The sequence below is a fragment of the Zootoca vivipara genome, chromosome 7 (assembly GCF_963506605.1).
Source record: "Zootoca vivipara chromosome 7, rZooViv1.1, whole genome shotgun sequence".
Lineage (NCBI taxonomy): Eukaryota > Metazoa > Chordata > Lepidosauria > Squamata > Lacertidae > Zootoca > Zootoca vivipara.
In genome coordinates, this window is record NC_083282.1 from 16,422,543 (window position 1) to 16,443,565 (window position 21,023).

At 40.5% G+C, this 21,023-nt stretch overlaps 1 protein-coding gene across 6 annotated transcripts in view; it reads left to right on the forward strand.

Annotated features, from left to right (window-relative positions):
• NR5A2 (nuclear receptor subfamily 5 group A member 2) overlaps window positions 1-21,023 on the forward strand; it is a 115,487-nt gene that overhangs the window by 66,588 nt on the left and 27,876 nt on the right. For all 6 annotated transcript variants that reach the window (XM_035124043.2, XM_035124042.2, XM_035124047.2 and 3 more), the window contains exon 5: window positions 15,367-15,486. In XM_035124043.2, coding sequence (XP_034979934.1) covers window positions 15,367-15,486 — 120 coding nt within the window. The remainder of the gene's footprint in view (window positions 1-15,366; window positions 15,487-21,023) is intronic.

The window sequence follows — 21,023 nt, forward strand, 5'->3', positions numbered from 1 at the left end:
TGACCTAGGACCCTCGTACTTACGGAACCGGCTCTCCTGGTACGCCCCATGGAGGACCTTACGTTCCACAAACTTTGGGGGTCCTGGGTCTCAAGGAGGTTAGACTGGCCTCGACCAGGGCCAGAGCCTCCTCAGCCCTGGCCCCAGTCTGGTGAAACGCTCTGTCACAAGAGACCAGGGCCCTGTGGGATTTGACATCTTTCCGCAGGGCCTGCAAGACAGAGCTGTTCTGCCTTTGGTCTGGGTCCAGTCTTACCCCCTTCTTTCTATGGGACCCTGTATGTAAGTGGCCTCCTTGGCTCTTTCTATCAGCCCATATGGGACCAGCACGAGTGGTCAGGCCTAGTGAACTTTTAATTCCTTACCCCGACGGTTATGATTTGTGGGTTCCCACTTAATTTTATTTTGATATTAAATGTGATTTCGAACTGTATTTTAAACTAATAGTTTGATTTTTTTAATGTATTATATATTTGGTGTTAGCCACCCTGAGCCCTGATTCTCAGCCGGGGAGGGCGGGGTACAAATAAATAAAAAATTATTATTATTATTATATTTTATTTTCCAGCTAATTAACATTCTGGAAGCAGCATTGTACACGACTGAAGCTTCTAGGGCAGCCCCACATTCAATGCACTGAAGTAATCCAATTTAGAGGTTATAAGAGCATGAGTCACTGTAGAAGGTCTATCCTATGCAATGACATTTTTGAAGGCATATTCTCCTATGTACTGTATTTCCGCAAACAAGAGAGCTAGAAACCTATACAAGGTTTTTGATGCTAGAGGTCACAGTTCTAACAGGCAATGTACATTGCTTCCCTCCCCATATGGAATTTTATAGTAGGGAAATGCCTGGCATCTGCTGCTGCGGGATCACTGGCCCAATAATTGTTTGGTAGTGACAGGGCAAATCCTGGAGGAGTGCAAGCTGTACCATTTTGCATCTGTGCAGAGGCCTCTGGAGTACTGAGTTCCTGGAATAGCAAGTTCTGATTGAATTCATTGACAGCATTTAATGTATGCTGTGGGTGGGGAGGGGTTAATCCTTAAGCAGGCCAGCTTTTTCTTCTTCTTAGCCTCAGCTAAGAAGTGAACTCCAGAAGTGGGCTGTCAGTCAAATGCAACAGCGGAATTGGCCTGTATATATGTTTTCCCAGAAGCAGCAAGAAACAGAGCCAAGTTCAGTGGTGGCTGCTGCGGTGGTGCAGCAGAGATGGTCACCACTGCTGAATGGCAACTGAGAAGCAGGAGTGCTAGAGGCAGCAGTGCTAAAGTTAGTAGTGTAAAGGTGTGCCGCTGTTGACTGTCTCACAGCGCCCATGCATGTGGCATGCAGGCCAATGAATGGCCATAGACATTACCATATGCAATGTTTATGCAAACAGATATCTGCTTTCTCTTTCTCTCTCTCTCTCTCTCTCTCTCTCTCTCTCTCTCTCTCTCTCTCTCTCTCTCTGTGTCTGTCTCTTGGTGACACAGTTTTTCTTTGGGGGAGATGCATAAGTGGCCTGGGACGACTCCCCCCCCCCCTTTGTGAACTTGACACTTATGGCACATAGCACAATCAGTGGAGATACTGATTTCAAATCATTTGAGGGTAAATACTAGCAATGTATAGGCTATTTGCCCCTTACTCACAGCAAAACAAAACAATAAAAACGTTTTGGAAATGTTTCTCTTCGAATGGTGTATGCTTCCCATTTCTTGTAAAGTGAGGCTAATGGAGTGGAGTGGTCAAGAGAATTGAACTGTGAACCACTGAAGCAGGAAGTTCAAATCTTGCCTCTGCTGCGAACCCCTTCTAAGTTATTAAAAGGTAACCATTCACCCCCCCTTTAAGTTACTGATTTGTAATACAGTGAACATACTACAGTATTGACTTATTTTACATAGTAGTTGTCAGGATTATTGAAACCAGACTACGCATGGAATGGAATAAGGTGGCAGAGGCCTGAGGTGATCAAATGGACTGTAGCCCCTCAAATTTTTAAATGTTCCCCAGCATAGCAGGGAGAGAGTGTGTGTCTGTGCATTTTGCTTGCTTGCAGGTTTGTTTGTTTTTAAGAAAACGCTCACAATTAGCATTCCTCAGTTGTAGCCTGAATAGGAAGATGCCACTCATCCACCTTGATATTCTATCTCCTTATTTTGCTGCATGTGTTGTGTAGACCAAGCTTGAGATACTATATTCATTTAATTTAATATAATATATTTCTTACCTGTCCTTCAACCTAAATTTCCAGGAAGGTGTACAAAAGAATAAAAATTGACCTGAAGTGTCTAATACATTCTTGACCACAGGATTTTGACCCCAAAATTAGCACAAGAACAACAGCAACTAGGAAAACCCTCTGAAACCTTGCAAAAAGCAAACACAGAAGGAAATTATTATTTCAATAAAGCACCTATGGTAACGCAATGCAATATGTAATTAATTGCAATGCAGTTAATATAGTATGGACAGTTATTTGTGTATAATAAATTATTTCCCTAGTTAATTGGGTAAAAGGCGGCTAGCCTTGTTAAACACATCCTTCCTATTTCCTATATCATGAGCACTTTACTACCTTTCAAACTGAAACACAACACAGGGCTGGACCACAGAACTATGAGTGGAAAGAGTAAATCTATTACTATGGACCCATGAACTGTTGCGAAAGCTACTGGAAGATTTCTAGCAATGGCATAACGTACAAGTGTGTGTATCTGAGAAACATGGTGAATCATAGAAGACAGAGGTTGTAACATTTAAACACCAGTGGTCTGTAACACAGTATTGACAAAGAGCTTGTACGAAGTCTTGCAGAAAGAGCTTTTGTAAATGGAAGAACATTTCTGGATCAGGAGGTCACTTTTAGAATCATAGAAGAGTTGGAAGGGACCATAAGGACCATTTAGTCCAACCCCCCTGCAATGCATGGATTTTTCGCCCAAGCCTACAACCCTGAGATTAAGAGTCTCATGCTCTACCAACTGAGCTATACCTCTCAGCAGTACTCTTCTGCTAGTCAGGAACAGAGCACATTTGCACCCAAGCTCTATAGTCTGCCATAAGTTCTTTGCCCCTTTGCTTTTGTTTTAAAGTGTGTGTATTTGTGTGCACATGTGCGCATGCGTGCGTGCGCGCACACGCACACACACACACAATAATGACTTGAGGTGCTATACTTGAGTATCTGCTTTGCCTCAGTCTTCACAGCCATAATGGAAAATACCTAATTTCCACAAGATGTGAATCAAGGGGCCTGGCAAGGAATTGTGCAACTGAGAAGCTAGGTTAAAAATGATAACACACATTTTTTTTTTTGAGCTGCATTCCCAGCTGCAAAATATGCGACGATCGGCTGATCAAAAATTAAACTGTTCACATGCACACTCATTCATAAATGTTCCAGACATAATGCTTCATATATAATGTATTGATTATAATTAAGGAAATAAACAGCACAGTTCCAACTGTAGTGTATTTATGGAAATCCACATATTGTAAATATTTTATTAAACACCAACAAAAAGTTGTTTTCTACATTGTGAATAACACTCTAAACTGCCACTTAGGGCTGCTCCTCTTACTGTTTTGAAAAACCACCCTTGTGTCTTCAGATTTAACAATGATATGTTTTTTAAACAAGTAATGCGAGGAGAGCAACACATGCATTTTCTTCTAAACGTTTCTACATATTCAGGCTGGGTACCACACACCAAAAAAAATCTACACTCTGGCAATCCACATTCTTTGTTTTTGTGAAATTTACAGTGAGAACATAAGGCAAACTTTACCTAATTATTTATTGAAACCAACTCTAGCTTGAAAAATAGCAGTGCGGAACAGTGAAATGATTGCATTTGATAAATTGCCAAGCAAGAGACCACTGAATAATATTTGTAAAGAGAAAACACTAGTGACCTGTGGGTGTCAACAGAGAATTCAGTCAAACACATTCATAGTCTATTGATGTCTATAGTGCAATCATTGAAACAATATATTCAGAATAAATTCATCACTGGTATTTTAAAATTCTCTTGCTCCCTCACCCCTAGCCTCTTCTCAGGCATATGTCAGTGTAGATTGTGCAGAGACCCTAGAACTCCCAGGATTGTAAATAAACCTCACTAGACTCAATTCTGATTTCATGCTATACTGAAATAAACAAAAAGTGCATTGTTAAACATGATATTTTGTTGTTTGCACATGACAGGGAAAAGTGAAGGTGACTTGTAGTAAATGACAGTGCGATTTTTATTTTATTTTATTGGTGCACTAAGAAAAGTCTGCTTCTGTAATTAGATTTCAATTTTAAAAATAAAAAATGTCCAGTGACGAATACCTTAGATTTACAAATTCATTATGGCACCAAATTTCATAGATTAGAATCAACTTCAGCAGAAGTTTGTTTCATCACTATATAGGGCCAAATCAGCCTAAATCCTGACAGTCTCAGACAGTTTCAGTTCATTTTACAGCCAGAATCCACAACATATTATATGGAATTGAGGGCTAAATGACACAACCGCTGAATCAGTTAACTTAGAATCATAGTACAGTATTGGAAGGAATTTCAAAGGTCATTACCAATGCAGGAAATCCACTTTTACACAATTCCTAATAATTGACCATCCAGCCTCTGTTTAAAAGTCAATCTTTTTAAAAAGTCTGTTTTTAAATCTCCAACCACTTTCTTCGGCAGTCTGTACTACTCTGGCCACCATGAGGTTTTCCTTAAAGTTTAGTCTTGATCCCATTGCTTTCGGTCCTACCCTCTGGAATGACAGAAAATCAATTTGTTCCATCATCTACATGAATATTTGAATTCAAATATTTGAAATATTTGAAGGTAGCTTTATATCACCTCTTAAGTGATCTGTTCTCCAGGCTAAAAAACCCCAAACTCCTTCAACCTGGTCTCCAGGCCTCTCACCATTTTTGCTGTCCTTCTCTGGAGACATCCCAGTTTGTGCATATATTAAAATGCGGTCCCCAGAACTGGACACAGGTGTTCCAGGTGAGGTTTGACCATTGCTACATTTCCTTCAGGCACTATGTGACTACAGTGATCTCCCTGTACACAGATAACTAGGAAATCAGGAAAAGGTGAGGCTAGAGCTCTTACCTGTAACATGCTCCTTTTTTAATGCATAATTTTCATTTCATTTCATTTTGTTTTGTTATTGCATGGAAAACATTCAAGCATTTTTAATGATGAAAATTGAACAAGAGCTACACATCCCATAACTCTTTTGTTTATGTAACTCAGCTCTAATTCATCTGAAATTATTTCATAATTTCACATAAACATTTGGGGTTCCATTATTGACGTAAGTGGAATTACTGAGCTAGGAAAGAGTAACATGACTGAGAAAGAGCTTTCAGGATGTAGCTCTCAGGAGAATGCTTGCAGAGCATTTCTACAGAACAACACTTGTAATCACTTTGATAAAGAATAGCTCCTGCGTTACCAGTATAATTTTCAGCAGAAATCTTAAAAACCTGCCTTTCTAAAAACAAAAAAGGAAAAACCCTGGAAATTACATTTATAATTCATCAGAAATGATGCTGAGTGTCAAACATGAATAACTTACATGTGATCTAGCATGCAAAGCAAAAAAAACACAAAAAAAACACCACCCCAAGTCCCATAAAAGCCCATTTTTAAGTGCCAGGTACTCTGTTTGATGCTTTGAATAATGCAAATATCTAGTGATGACCTTATTTTCTTTCCCACTTAGAAGTCATCTGTGGGTTTGTGTGAAATGCTGAGAACTTGTATTTGTCTACTCTTCAGGAGTTCAGAAACCCTGTTGAATATTAGCATACTGGAAGGAGGCAGTGGTAGGAGGAGAATAAGCTGTCTTGGGGGAAGTTGGCTCTACTCTGCAGGTTACCTAAGCTTTTTGTAAGGAGAGGTTGGACTAGTGACATCTTGCAGTTGTTTGGCATGCATGTATCTGGACCTTAGTTATGTGTGCTAATGGGTGGGTTGGTGTGGCTGCACACCATTGATCATATGAGTGTCCAAATCAAGCCCTTAGGTCGGACAATGGTGTTTTTTCTAGAATAAGGTTACCAGATTTTTTTCAATGAATCCGGGGACACTTTTCAACTTCAATAGATTTTGTATGGGGACTGATTTGTAAATCCAGGGTCTGTCCCTGGGAAACGGGGATGTCTGGTAACCTTATGCTAGAGGAGGAATGGGGAACCTGTGCCCCCCCCCCATGTTGTTGAACTCCAACTTACATCAGCCCTAGCCAGCATGCCCAATGGCTAGTTGCAGTCCTACAACATATGGAGAGCCACCGGTTTACCAATGCCTCAGTCTCATAAACTGCTTGTTAACTACAGTATCTGCAAGATTTCTGGGGTTATTCAGCAAGCCTCTGGGGATACACAGGCTGGCTATAGTAGGATTGTTGCTTTAGGGGTCCATGCTGGCCACTATGGTCTGGATGTTCATCCCTGCCTGCCCACTGGGATCCTGGTTCCCATATGTATCTCCTTGACCCACTTACTACAACATCTGGGGACCCAAGGTTGAAGAACACTGGCGAAGAAGACATGCTTGAAAGTATAAGTTAGTCATTAGCCTTGAGTCTTGCTCCTGGGACTCGCTCCGACCAATGGGCCTTGATCCAAGTCCCTTCTACTTGTCCTGTCATCATTGTGCTAAAGAATTCAGGAAGGAGAATTGTGGGTCAGCCAATTGACATGGTTGATAGACTCCAAGGCAGGGGCAGTGCTGGCCTGAGTAACTTGAACCACATGATTCCTTTCTACAGGCAGCGCTAGTGCACTGTAGCATGATATAGCACAATGGGTGGGGTATAAATAATAAATTTATTATTATTATTATTAGCACTGTTAACATGGTTCTGCCACTGCAATGCACCCAAGGAAAGTTCACAGTGAGTACTCTGCCCCACCTGATGGAACACTGAAATACGCGTGTATTTTAATGGCACCAGAGTGACAGGCTGAGGGTTTCATGCAATACAGGATCACAAATGATGCAGCAAAAAACTAGAACCACAGGGCATGGCAGAAGTGCTTTCCACTTCCATGACTGCTCCATTGAATCCAAGTCTCATATAAACATCTGGTATGCACCAAAATTCTGTAGTACTTGATAATAACGTAAAGTGCAGTTATAACTGCACAATGTTCCATTCTCAAAATTAGATCATCAAAAATAAACAGGAAAAATAGAACTGTGCTTGTTGAATATTTCAATATGCTCTGAGTGACTTTTTTTTATCAGTGTCGTTGCCATTGTTGTTTGCTATTGCTGCTAAAAAATGACTTTTGTATTGGTCTCCCCTCCCTCATTGATAACACCACTACAAAGGTTTTTCATTGTTTTTAATTTTTCAGGTGAGTAACTAACATTTCTGAGATAACATTTCTGAGATAGACTTAGTTCTAACTACAATTGATAACATGCTTTTGGGTTTTGGTGTCAACTGAGACTTGACACTGTGTATTACTGCAGTCCTTGCCAAATCCAAGCAGAATTCTCTGGGAACACATTCCAAAAAGCCTGAGTCTGTGTAGCTTGGACATGTAGGTTTTCAAACAATGAGTAAACCGACACCACAGTGCATCTGATGGTCTTCTGCCAATGTTCCTTCATTTGTCAATGTACCATATCCAATACCAAGCCTTCAGTGCTTCTTGTACTTCCTTTCACTGGCTGTTACCTGCTTCTCTCTTATACATTCCTTCTATCAAGGCTTTCTGTTGCCTCTACAGTATTTTGCAAAGCCAGCGGAAGTGCATATATACAAAGACAGAGCTGGGAAGAGAAGCTGCTGCAGATGTGCTGTTCTTTAGAGAGGGCGTGAGCAATGGCTGCCTTTTGAGGAGCAATGAGCACAAAGTAGACTTAGGTGCATCAGGGAAATACAAATGATGACACTCTTCTCCCACATTGCATAAGAAAACTCCTTAGTTAACAATTAGTAGTCTGCAAGTTGGAAAGCTAATTTGCAATGGGCTTTTAACACAACAGACTTCAGCATAGTCCTCTCCACACCAATCTACCTAGGACTTTTCTGCATTTAATATATCGTATTTTCTTCTTCTACCCAAATCAGTAGAATTGGTTGCTGAGTTGGAGAGGACTCTTTACTAATATTGAATGCGATATGGCATAGATTCAATATATGGTAGCTGTTCCGTGAAGCAGCTACATTAGATTCATAGTGCCCTTTCCCACGTATGGCGAACCTGTGACCCTATAGCTGATGTTGAACTACAACTCCCATCATTCCACCCCACTGGCCATGAAGGCAGAGGCTGATGGGAGTTGGAGTGCAATATCTGGAGATTGCCGCAGATTAGCCATCCCTGATGTAGATCTTCCGAACACTGGACATAGGACCTCCACGCCAACACCACAGCAGTGCCCATGCAAACTTTTTAACTAGGGCTAGCTGCAAAGGTGAAGGAAATTTTTCATTGAGATCATGGTGAGTAGAAGGGTTAAGTCTTATCTTCCCATGCTCTACATTCTCAGTAATCACCCCCCCCCCCGGTAATTATTATTATAAGAAGAAAGCTACATGTTTGCAAGCGTCATTTGTAGTTAGGCCCAGCTGAGGTAAAGGTTTTGTGAACTACAATTCTGTTTTGCTACATTTATGAGCCTTGTATACAACAGCAGGAGCTGAGCAGTGATTGTTTATTCTGACTTTGCTGTTTCACACTGTTTGCACAGCATTGGCTTGCTAATGAGGTGATACCAGCTTGGGAGGGGAAGATAAGCTTTGATAGCATGCTGATGACTCTCAGAACCTTCAAAAATCCTCCTCCCCGCACCTACTCCACAATGCAAAGTGAATTTTTGGCTTCCAGAGTTGCCGCCTGTGGTTGAGACAGATGTTTGCTGAACGCATTTCTGTATCCAGGTGCTGCATCTTTAAAACACATTTGTTGTTAACTGTGAATATGGTCAGACCCAATACAATTCATACAATGGGATGCAATATTCAGAAAAGTTGATTGAGTTGCAAAGTTAAATTAAGCCTAATACAAACTAGGGCTTTCCCTGTGGTGACCCTGGAACACCATGCCCAAAAACATCTGTTAGCAACATTGCACAGCATCCTCCAACTGGAGAATGTCAAGATTCCTTCCCTACATATTGACTAACACATTTTTGAACTTGATTGTGCTGCTGATACAGTTTTGGTCTCTCCAATGTTTCAATTTACAATTGTTTTTTGGATTCTATTTCTGCATATGTTTAGTTTTTTCCCTTCTTTGTCCCTCTTCACCAAAAAAGACTTATAAAGTCTAATAAGAATAGTAGTTATAGTGCATAGTTTAACTTTTGAAGTCAGCTAAAGATACACCTCTTTGCTCAGACCTTCAAAGGGGGTTGATGTAATGAGGTCAGCTGTACATTGACAGATTGTTTCAAAATTTGGTTTGCTCTTTTAACTTCTAGACTGTATAGTGGTACCTCGGGTTGAGTACCCAATCCGTTCCGGGGTGCCGTTCGCACCCCAAAAAGTACTCAACCCGAGTGGTGTTTTAGCACATGCGCGAAGCGCTGATAAAGCGCTTCTGCGCATGCACGAAGTGCGCAAAACGCTTCTGTGCATGCACATGCGGTGGAACCTGGAAGTAAACACTTCCAGGTCCGCCAAGTACGCAACCCGCGGCTTTCTCAACCCGAGGTATGACTGTAATTTGTTTGTGATTTAGATTTGCAGTATATCTTCTATGTTGTGACCCACCCTGGGAGCATGTATCAAAGCAGTGTAAGCTAGAAATCGCAGGAATAAACAATGATGGGGTATCGAAAGAGTTAAGGGAAAAGTTCTCGACATGTACTAGGGCTTTTCAAACCTTGTTCATTATACACTATAAAAAGCCAGGTATGGAAGACAATATGGGGCACCCACTGGTGTCAAGAGCAGGACTGTGGCTGGAGAAAAACCTCACTTTTCTCCTTGTGTGCATTCACTTAATTATACAGTCTTTATAACCTAATAGGTTACAGCCCAATGCTTTGCACTCATTAACCTGGCCTGGTAGTACAGATTAGCAGGATATGGAATATTTTTATTTTAGTTTTAGACATCTACGTTCTACTCAGAGTAGACCGTATTGAAATTAATTGATGGACCAATGTTAGCCGTGTCCATTAATTTTAAAGGGTGTACTTTGAGTAGGACTAGCATTGGCGCCAACTCTTTGTTTCTAGATAATCTTTGGAATGTAGATGGGACAACTCTACATGTTTCAAACCAATATCCATCAGTCTTAAATACAGTTACAATTTGTCTTTAAAGCTTCTAATAAAACTGTGCTGAAGAACAAACACAATACTATAACTGAAAGCAATCTGACACATTTGTGGGAATTGAGAAAGGTGCAGTGTGGACCTGTAACTCCTACTTTTTCAACAAAGCACGACTGCAATCTTCTCTTCCAGATAACAGGGGACTTTGTTAGAAATGGCATGGGAGATAAATACAACTCTGGGCAGAGTGAAAAGGAGCTCTTTTTTAATATAGGCTCAGCCTTGTTCTGTGATCTAAGTAAGAATGAATTATTGTGGTTACATGCAGCATGGGGACTGAGCAAGGTTGCTCCTGTGATAACACAAGCTTCACTTTGACTTAGTAATATATCCCTCTGCTATGTACCCCTCCTCTTTCTTTCATCCAGCAATATTGTCAAAGGCTGCACAGCTTGTAAGTAATATTAGAGGGTGTTCATAATAAATTGTCTGCTTTGTGCACCACGCTGGATCCTGCCAAAACCCATGCTGGATCCTGCTGGGTTACTTGACAGGCTGGCTACACGGTGCTTCCAGGCCGAAGGGTCAATCTGTTCTTGAGAAGAGAAAGTTGGATAGGTTCCCAAAACTTAATTAATGTGAGGTTCTCTTGGCTCACAAGCGGGGTCAGACTAGATCAGTGTTTCCCAAGCTCTTTCCCCCATGGACTATTTGAAAATTGCTGAGGGTCCTGGTGGACATTGTAATGATTTTTCTGCCAGCTGTAGCAATTGCAATGTGCCGTGCTAGGTGCTTTGTGATTTTTAATTGTATCTGTCTTGCTTCTTGCTTCTGTATTATATTTGGTTTTATTGAATTCCATAGAAAAAATAAAAGAAGACAAATACAATTAAAACCAATAGGATTATTTAATGTGATAGATGTCTTCAACTCCAAATCTATAGACATGCTGTGTAGCATCTGAATGAAGCTTGTGGACCACGGACCACAATTTGGGAACCCCTGGTGACAATAAAGAGTCTGCTGCCAACAAAAATGGTAGCCGTGCATTTACCTCTCCCCCTTTGTGGAAACATTCAGAACAGGTGCGGGGGACCAAGGGAGAAAAATGGCCCTTCAAGCACTCATCCTACACCACACACCTGGCCATAGCCCCCACTGACCCTTATGATTTTAGCCGGCTGAAATTTGTCCTTGAACTGTGGTTGTAACTCATGGGAGAGTGCTTTGTGTCTGCCACACCAACCACCACCTTCTGTCCACATGTTCAGCAGGAGATGGGCTCAGCCAGCTGAAGTGTGTGAAAGGACACCTCTCCTCAATACAGTCAAACCTTGGTTTCTGAACAGCTTCGTTGCCGAACAAATCGACTCCCGAACGCCGCAAACCCGGAAATAAGTGTTCCAGTTTGCAATCGTTTTTCGGAAGCCAAACATCCAATGTGGCTTCCGCTTAAGTGCAGGAAGCTCTTGCACCCAATCAGAAGCCACGCCTTGGTTTTCTAACCGATAAGTTCGAGAACCAAGGTTTGACTGTACAAGCTCCCATACCTTGGTGTAGGTTGGGTTCAGTTTGCAGCCTAAGATTAAATAGCCACACTTTTCTGGATGCAAAGAGTATCCAAGTGGGGCTACATTGTTAGCCCCCCTCCCAATGAACTTTATAAACCTTTTAAAAATACAGTATTCTGCCTGAGGTAGCAAGTGCACCCCTGAATTTGGCATTTGCTGACATTTTTAAAACTGTCACATCACAAGCAAATCTTCCAAATGACACAGGCACCATTTCGATCGACCATTTTGTTTGAAAACACAGACTGGATTATTTGTCCAGAACACTTATATTTCTGGTTGTTGTGAGTTGTAAAGTGTACTAACAATAAACTTCCACAAAATGCACCTTTCCCCATTTTAATCGTGAAGGATGCTCAAGAGCAAAGCCTTTGCACGTTTGCTGTGAATCTTTCCCCTCCCAAAGCCCAACCCACTGAAATCTTAAACAATGCGCCTGCTGAATTATAGTCAAAGTCATTGCAAGCTTTAATCTTAAAATCAATTCACTTTTATGGTGCCACTGATATCAAGCAAAACTATACTTGAGTTCAGTGGCCCACAAAAGCTCATGCCAGGAATAATGGCACCTTTAAGATGTTGTTGTTTAGTTGTGTCCGACTCTTCGTGACCCCATGGACCATAGCACGCCAGGCACTCCTGTCTTCCACTGCCTCCCGCAGTTTGGTCAAACTCATGTTCGTAGCTTCGAGAACACTGTCTAACCATCTCGTCCTCTGTCGTCCCCTTCTCCTAGTGCCCTCAATCTTTCCCAACATCAGGGTCTTTTCCAGGGAGTCTTCTCTTCTCATGAGGTGGCCAAAGTATTGGAGCCTCAGCTTCAGCTTCACGATCTGTCCTTCCAGTGAGCTCCTTTAAGATACCATAGTGATATTTGTTACTATTGCTTATAAAGATCATTCTTGATCAATCCTCTAGACTGCATTTGCTCCACCAAGGAGTATGCTTTAGTATTGCATTTTGAATTTCCATTATTCTATGATTTAAGGGGGAATAATATGCCTTACAATTCTATGCTGATTTTTTTCATTCAATTTATTTACTTAGTTAAGTTTCATTATTCAATTCCAGTTGGGCAAGCTGGCTGCTGGTAATTATCCTCCTCATGCTCATATGAACAATTTAACATGTGGATTTGGGTATTTTCAGAATCCACTTTCATTAATACAAAGCAAGCCTCAAAAGTGATCCGCTTTAGCCTTGCATTTAGCATTTAAATGAAATAGGTGATTAAACAGTTCACGAAACAGAACTCTACATTGCTTTTTTCTAGCTGCCATTAGACAAATATTATGGTGGAAGACAAATTAAGCTATGTGAGTACAAAAACTTCTTGTCTTGTTGTGTCCATCCATGCTCTAAGGTCAATACTTAGTGACACGACTTGTTTACATTTAACATGTATGCAAGAGATGTTTGTTCAGCATCTGGAAACAACCCATTCCTCAAGGGAAGTTCATCTTGTCCTCTCTCTTATGACATATTGCTGGCAAGCAAAGAACTTTCTTTTCAGCCTGTCGTTTGCTGGTATTTTGTTTATATTATTTGATGCTACTTCTATAAAATCAGTTGCTAATTGATAGTCACAAACAAATAAGTATATTTTCATTTTAGAAAGGCTTAACCTGTTGAATGTGTGCCTGTCATACAGGTGTTAAAATCATTGCTGTCCCCCAGTGCAACAGCTGTTAACCAGTTACTGTAGGTCTTTCATCTATTGATCTCTACCAGTACATTTTGTGCATGAACAGGCATGGTATTTCAGATGGAGACGTGGTGGTCAGAACAGATTTAAGATATTCAGCAACCAATGTTCAGATGCGAATGCTTGGATAAATTCAAAATTTAATTGTTAAAAAGAATGTATTTTATGACCATTTGTTCTGTACTCATTTATAAAATGTAACTACAACAATGTTAACAGTGCAGGTCAATGTACATTTTGTGTGTGAGAGAGAAGCCATAAGAATTGAGCTTTTGAGCTGAACATTTTTAAGTGTTTATGCAAGAAGAAACAACCACTCCTCTCAAGAAATCTATTTTCCCATAGGTGGAAAAGCAATGAATCATCCCTTCCCAGCATGTTATTGTCACAACCAACAGCCCACCCCTGACTGCATTTCCTCCTACAAAGCAAACAAAAAACTCAACACCACCGCAGGATTCTAACACTACTCTCAGTCCTCCAGCAATATTAATATACCTGGGCTACTTTTTCAGGGCTTGGTGAAACTCACAGCTTCTCAACCACAATCTGAATGTACTAATGATTAATTTTATTTGTATTTGCAGGGTAATTTCTTAATGTTTACATACTAATATTTTTCCTTTTCCTTTTTTTGAAATTATTAAATTAAACCTAAATTAGAAGGAATATACCGGTAAATTCCTGTCTTTGCTATTACCTTTTGTTTTTGGGTGGACACAATGCTGCTCAGTTACACTAAAATTCTGATTTTTTAAATTATTTTCTCTGGAAAGTGGGTAACAAAATGAAAATGGGAGAGGAATTCAAAATGAACTAGGCAGTTCTGCGTTACCTGAACTTAAACCCTGCCCCCCCCCAAAAAAACTGGATCCATGCATGCATCACAGAAACTGCCCAGAAATCATTTCCCTGTTGTCTGGGGGAAGGGTCATTTTAAACCTGGGTCATTTTTAAACCTGGGTCATTTTAAACCTACTTCTAGATCTTCCCTGGTCCTTATACAACTCTAAATTTCTTTTCAGTGCTCATCAATTACAGCTCTGACTTCATCATTAGCTAAAAGCTGGGAAAGGCTGGAGCAGGCAATTGCTTTGAATGGTGCCTGCATATTTTGCCTCATAACCGTCCTTTCACAAGGACTAGACACTTACCTTTTTTCAGAGTCTGGGCCCCTTTGTGGCCCCCAACCTGGTACAGCAGAGCCACCCTCCCTTCCACAAAAATAGCCCTGAGTATTCCAGTTGCTGGTGTCACTAATAGGAATCACAACAGTACACCATCAGAAGTTCTACATCAGGCATCCCCAGACTTCGGCCCTCCAGATGTTTTGGACTACAATTCCCATCATCCCTGACCACTGGTCCTGTTAGCTAGGGATCATGGGAATTGTGGGCCAAAACATCTGGAGGGCCACAGTTTGGGGATGCCTGTTCTACATCAACCATTCTGAGAAACTAAATTATTCAGGGTCCTCTGAAGAAACCACCAATGAATATCCAATGGTGGTGCTGTAACATTTGAAAGCCCACAGCACAGCAGGTGCTCAGTTCCACCAGGGCAATGATTCTGTAGTAAGGATGCATGTGAATGACTCCACCCATGGGACAGAAAGCTTTAACAGCAGCGGTTTGTGATGAACCTATGGAAAAACAATTCCCACAGTTTTGCCTGGAGAAAATCCTGAGGGTCAGCCTTGGCCAAAGGTTCCTCACCAATGGTTTTAAGAGTACCTAAGTGTACCTAAGTACCTAAGAATTCTGTCACCAGAAAAGTAAATGGCAACAATAAGCCACCAAGGAAATATCATATATTAAAAATATATATTTCTTTGTCTACAGGTTGATGACCAAATGAAGCTGCTTCAGAACTGCTGGAGTGAACTCTTAATTCTAGATCATATTTATCGCCAAGTGGTACATGGGAAAGAAGGCTCCATCCTCCTAATCACTGGGCAACAAGTGAGTTTGCAAACTGAATATTTTGGTTTCATTTTTAAACCTCTTTCCAAACTGTAGGAACTTAACTATGTCACAAACATTCCTGGTATTTACACTGAAAGCCTTTCCTATTTAACCACGGTATTAGCTGCAAAACAACTGAAGTAAAATGATCATCCACACTGTGATCTTCGGATGAAAAAGGGTGGCATATAAATTTAATAAATAAAATTTTAAAAGTAAATTCTGTTCCCGATCCAAACTTGTTACAATAAAAACAAATATAACTTATATAAACATTTACTCATCTACCTCTGTGAGTGAGGCACGGTATGTAAGAAGTGTGATATCTGCAGGATAATGCCAATCGGGTTTTTTTTTTAAAAAAAATGGGAATTTATTTCAGATAAATCTTGAGTCAACATACACCTTTAAAGTACATTCATACTAACAGTCATGACTTTCCCCCAAAGAATCCTGGGAACTGTAGTTTCCCCCAGCTACAATTCCCATCACCCTGAACAAACTCCAGTTCCCAAAATTCTCTTGTGGAAGCCATGTGTTTTAAATGTATGGTTTGTAGAGGGGCTTGGCATAGTGGGAACTAGAAGCAGATGGTATGAATTAAAGGAATCAGCCCATGAAAAGAAAAAATAAGAAAAAACAAGAACTCAGAAAGCAATGAAGAGCAACATTTGTGAGGCCAAACACTGTGATACAAGCCATGAGTTCAAGTTCAGATGTAACATTAAACCAAGCCATGGTTTAGCACCATGTAGATGTATTTCAAATAATCCCATTTTCTCAGCACTTCAGGATTAGACTGCCAGAGAGAACAGTGCACTGTAGTACACTGTCATCTAGTGTGCACTGTGTGCAAACATTTAAAAAAGATTCTGTGCTAAAATATGAATTCAGCTACTTACTGAATTTACCTACCTACTTATTTACTTACTTGGATTCAGAAGCAGCTTGCCAGGTGTGGTGGGAATTGCCTGGCAGATCAGTTGCTGTTGCTTACTGGGTGGGCGAGAGGTAAGGCAGTGGGGAGGTTGGTGCAGTGCTGGTGCACAGGCTCAGCCAATTAGGTGCTCCTGCCACTGCTTTTGCGCCTCACTGACCTCCCCGCCACCTTGCGCCTTTCTGGTAAGCAGCAGTGACCTACCTGCCAGGAAGCTAGCATAGCAACTTCGGCACACACAGCAAGCTACTTCCACTCAGATTAGGAGAATCAGAAGCAGCTTTAAAAGTCAAGCTTAGAAGCCACAGAGGGCACGGACCTCCAGAGAGTTCTGCACAGACAATGTCCAGTTAAACAAACACAACATGCACAAGAGCACTGCCATGATCTTGCGCAGCTTGAGATCACTCTTGACGATTGTGGCGAGAGAAGTTGCTCATAAGTCGTGGCCGGGTTCATTTATAATTTCCAAGAGCCCTGGCAAAGTAAATGAGAGCGACAAGGCAAATTAAATGAAAACGTTACTCTTTGAAAATGTCTTTCAGCTCTAATGGAAAAGAATGTATGGTGTCATGGGAAGGCAGAGTGCATTTTGTGTGTTTTATTTCTGATTCAAAGTGAAACCAAATGATGGTCCACTGGCATTTAAGTAGCTGAAACCTAAACTGCCTCCATTTATATACATATGAGGAAACAGTTGCTTGTTTGGACTGCAAACTACATTATTCAATTGCTATTCAAAATTTGCATAGAGAGACTTAGCCCTAATTTAAACCATGTAGGGTGATTCCTTTGTGCCTACAAGGAGAGTTGCATGTGTTGTGTGCGTCAGGCAGAAAGACATGCACATTATATGAAAGGCAGGTGAATAAACCATTTGATCATGGCTACATTAACCATGGGCATGATCCAGTCAAAGTTAAGTGGTGTTTAGTCCCATTGGTTTCGATGAGCTCTGCCTGGCAATATGCCCTAGGAAATTGATCAAGCCTGGGACAAATTTTCCAAAGCTAAGAACTACTCCATGAGGCTCCATGCCAGATAATTTCTGAACTGCACAAGCCACCTGGATAGCCTTTAAATAAATGAGCAAGGGTTGCAAAGACAAAACAGAGCATTTAATCACATTTAGACAATAACAGGCTCAAGCTCACTAACTACAGATCATAAAATGTCTTTGGAATTCCCCTCCACCCGGACTAAATCAAAATAATTTCTAATTTGGACTGACTCCATTTCTGGCCCTCCCCTCTCAGACCAATTTAAACCCCCAACTTCATGTAAGTTTCTGATTGCATTTGTCATTGTAACTCTGACAGCTATGTAGATTTTATCTTTATTTTTGAGCATCCTATATACACTATTCCTTGAACGCATGATTCAATAGACCCACTGCAAAAGGCAATGTAAACAGAAGAGGAAAGAAGCAAATTTATACTGCGGTCTTGCGCACACTTACCAGGGGAAAAGTGCCACTGAAATCAATAGAGCTTACTTATGAGTAGAAATGTATAGGACTGTGTTGTTAAATGCCAGTTCTTACATAAAGAATTATGATCAGACCCATTAGCAGTTCCTTCAGACCAAGTTATCCATTACTCACTCTTTTCATTCTTTGCACAAAATGCTGCTCATCTGCTACAATGATTACTGTTTTAAAAACAAACAAAGTGCATTCTTTCACTCAAGCATCATTTAAAAAACAGGAATGAATTGTTCTTTGTCAGATGCACAATATTGCAACAGTTATTGTGCCCCATGTATATTTCAGCTTCCAGAGTTATTCTGCACACTTTAAAAGAAAGTTAAATTTCTTCAAGGCTGCAGAATATGAAGATACTACTGTTATTTGCTGTAATTATTATCTTTGTTAAAAGAAAGCAAACAAAAATGCTATGATGGTTTAGTCTGAGATGGAAGTACTCCCTACAGATTATTTTCTGCAAATGCTATTACACAGTTAAGTAGTTGGAAGTCCAGGCAGTCATAAAGAATTCATTGTGTAATAAACTTGCAATGCAATGGTCTACATGCCCACTCAGAGGTAAGTCTCTCTGTGTTAACCAAGTTTACTCCCAGTTTTGGCTCTGCAGCTACTCTGCAGCTTTGCCTTTCTTGTGAAGAAAGAGCAGAGAATTCATGCTTAAGATGTCAGTCTCACTGCAAAACATACAGATCTTAAATATAGACCACCTACAATACAGATACAGTGGTGCCTCGACTTACGAATTTAATCCGTTCCAAAAGCACCTTCATAAGTCGAAAAACGCCATTGGAAACACGATTTCCCATAGGAATACATTGAAAACGCAAAAATTCGTAAGTCGAAGCAACCCTATCTAAAAATTCGTAAGTCGAAAAATCCCTATCTAAAACCGCCATGGTTTTTTTTTTCCGGATGTCAAGTCGAAAAATTCGGTTGTCGAGTCTTTCGTAAGTCGAGGTAGCACTGTATGCAGATGACACAACTTTGATGGCAGAAAGTGAGGAGGAATGAAAGAACCTCTTAATGAGGGTGAAAGAGAGCACAAAATATGGTCTGAAGCTCAACATCAAAAAAACAACAACCTAAGATCATGGCCACTGGTCCCATCACCTCCTGGCAAATAGAAGGGGAAGAAATGGAGGCAGTGAGAGATTTTACTTTCTTGGGCTCCATGATCACTGCAGATGGTGACAGCAGTCACGAAATTAAATGATGCCCGCTTCTTGGGAGAAAAACAATGATTCATTCTTATTTTATAAAAGAGAGTGATAGATAAAATCAACAATAATTTTAACACAATTAAATTATTATTAGGGGGGGCATTATACCATTTAAAAATCATGCTATTTGTATCTCATAGGTTTTGCTGTTAGGGCAGAACATTGGTTAAGTAGGAGCATGCTTTATTTTATTTTTTAATTGGGCAGTCAGGAAAAATACTGACCCCTTACTATTTTACCTTCAAAATCAAAATAGTAAAAGTTTTAAATTAAATTAAAACACACTCCTCTGCTTTCCAAAAGCTTCCCCCTTCCCCAGCAACTAAGCCCTAAGATAATTCCTCTTAGGAATCAATCCTCTGTACAACTGAAGACAAGTAGGACTTGGGTCATCAGTAAAATGTGCTATAATCAAGAAAGATTAAGACTGGTTGAAAAATATGGCCTCTGGGTAGAAGAACCAAAACAGGATGCCTATGATACAAGCAGATACAAGCACCAAATCCACTTTTTGCAGCCATTTTATGCCACCTTCCATGTCGTCACAGTAGCCATGTAGAACAGGTTAGGCTGAGAGTTGGAGACTAACCCAGAATATGGTGAGCTAAAATAATGACAATTGAGTTTTCAATACTGCACAAAACATGCTCAGAGTCTTTTCTTTTTCTTAAGGTTGCCAGAAACTTTTTTGTGTTTTGCAGAGAGTTATGAAACTGCACAGGCTCAGCGTAGTTTTTGTAGTCCATGAAAGCTTATGTAATAATACTGGTTAGTCTTTAAGATATCTCAGGATGTATTTTCTGGTACCTTATTTAATGTATTCATTGAGCAGGGTGTGTGTGTGTGTGTGTGTGTGTGTGTGTGTGTGTGTGTGTGTGTGTGTGTGTGTTTGAAATCACCAAGGTCCCCCATCTTCCTTGTATAGCAGGATAAGTGCAAGAGCCACTTCCCTGTCTGCACCTGGGCAGCTTAAAAATAAGGGTATTTCCAGTCAGCTCCTTTACGGTAATTATATATATCCTGCCTTCTTGCCCTGCCAAGCCTGCCAAGGCTATTCATAATACAAATATATTTATTTTCATTTGGAAAGATTGTATAAACCATGTAATCACAAAACTCTCTGGGTGATGTACATAATAAAACACAACTGAAATTCACAGAGCTGTTACAAATATGAAAATATAACTGTGGATGAAACACAGGAAAAAGAAACCCAGTAAAACTTTTTTAAAAATGTAAATAACTGAACTATATGTCTAGGTAGGCCCGCTGAAATTTTAATATAGTGAGGGTGCTTGTCAATGGTCAGGGAGTTCCAAAGTATAAATGCTGCAACTGCGCATAACATGAAGCCATGGTTTAGCACAGTATGGAACAGCCTAAACAAACCGAAGCAAAGGATGAGACTCAAATGCTCCCCTTCCCAAGCGCTCCTCTTCCATAACTAGGAGGAAGAATTTGGCAGTTTAGTTTTGCTTTTACAGGAATCTCTCAGCTCACCATTATAGTCAAGCCAGGAATCCTGGCTTAAAACAAATAATGGTTAGTTTAACAAACCAACTTTTATCATCCTTGGTGTGAAGTTGACTTCTAATGAAACCAGCTGATCCTAAGTATTTCCCCTTCTTTCAGCTTCTCACCTTCAAGCAGTGACAGCTGATGACATTGCACTGATGCAGCAGTCGGAATACCCCTTCCAAAGCACTTAGTTGCTGGTGTAGCAAGTTTTTTGGGGTAGGGCTGTAAATCTTCTTGGTGCCAAGTGCGCATAGTGTGTTAAGTTTCTTGATTCAGTTGTAATAGGATAGGTCTCACTTGCTCCATGCTAAAGCCATCCAGCTTTGCTTTGCAGCATTCAGCTAGGAATGCACACACACAAGAGCAGACATAG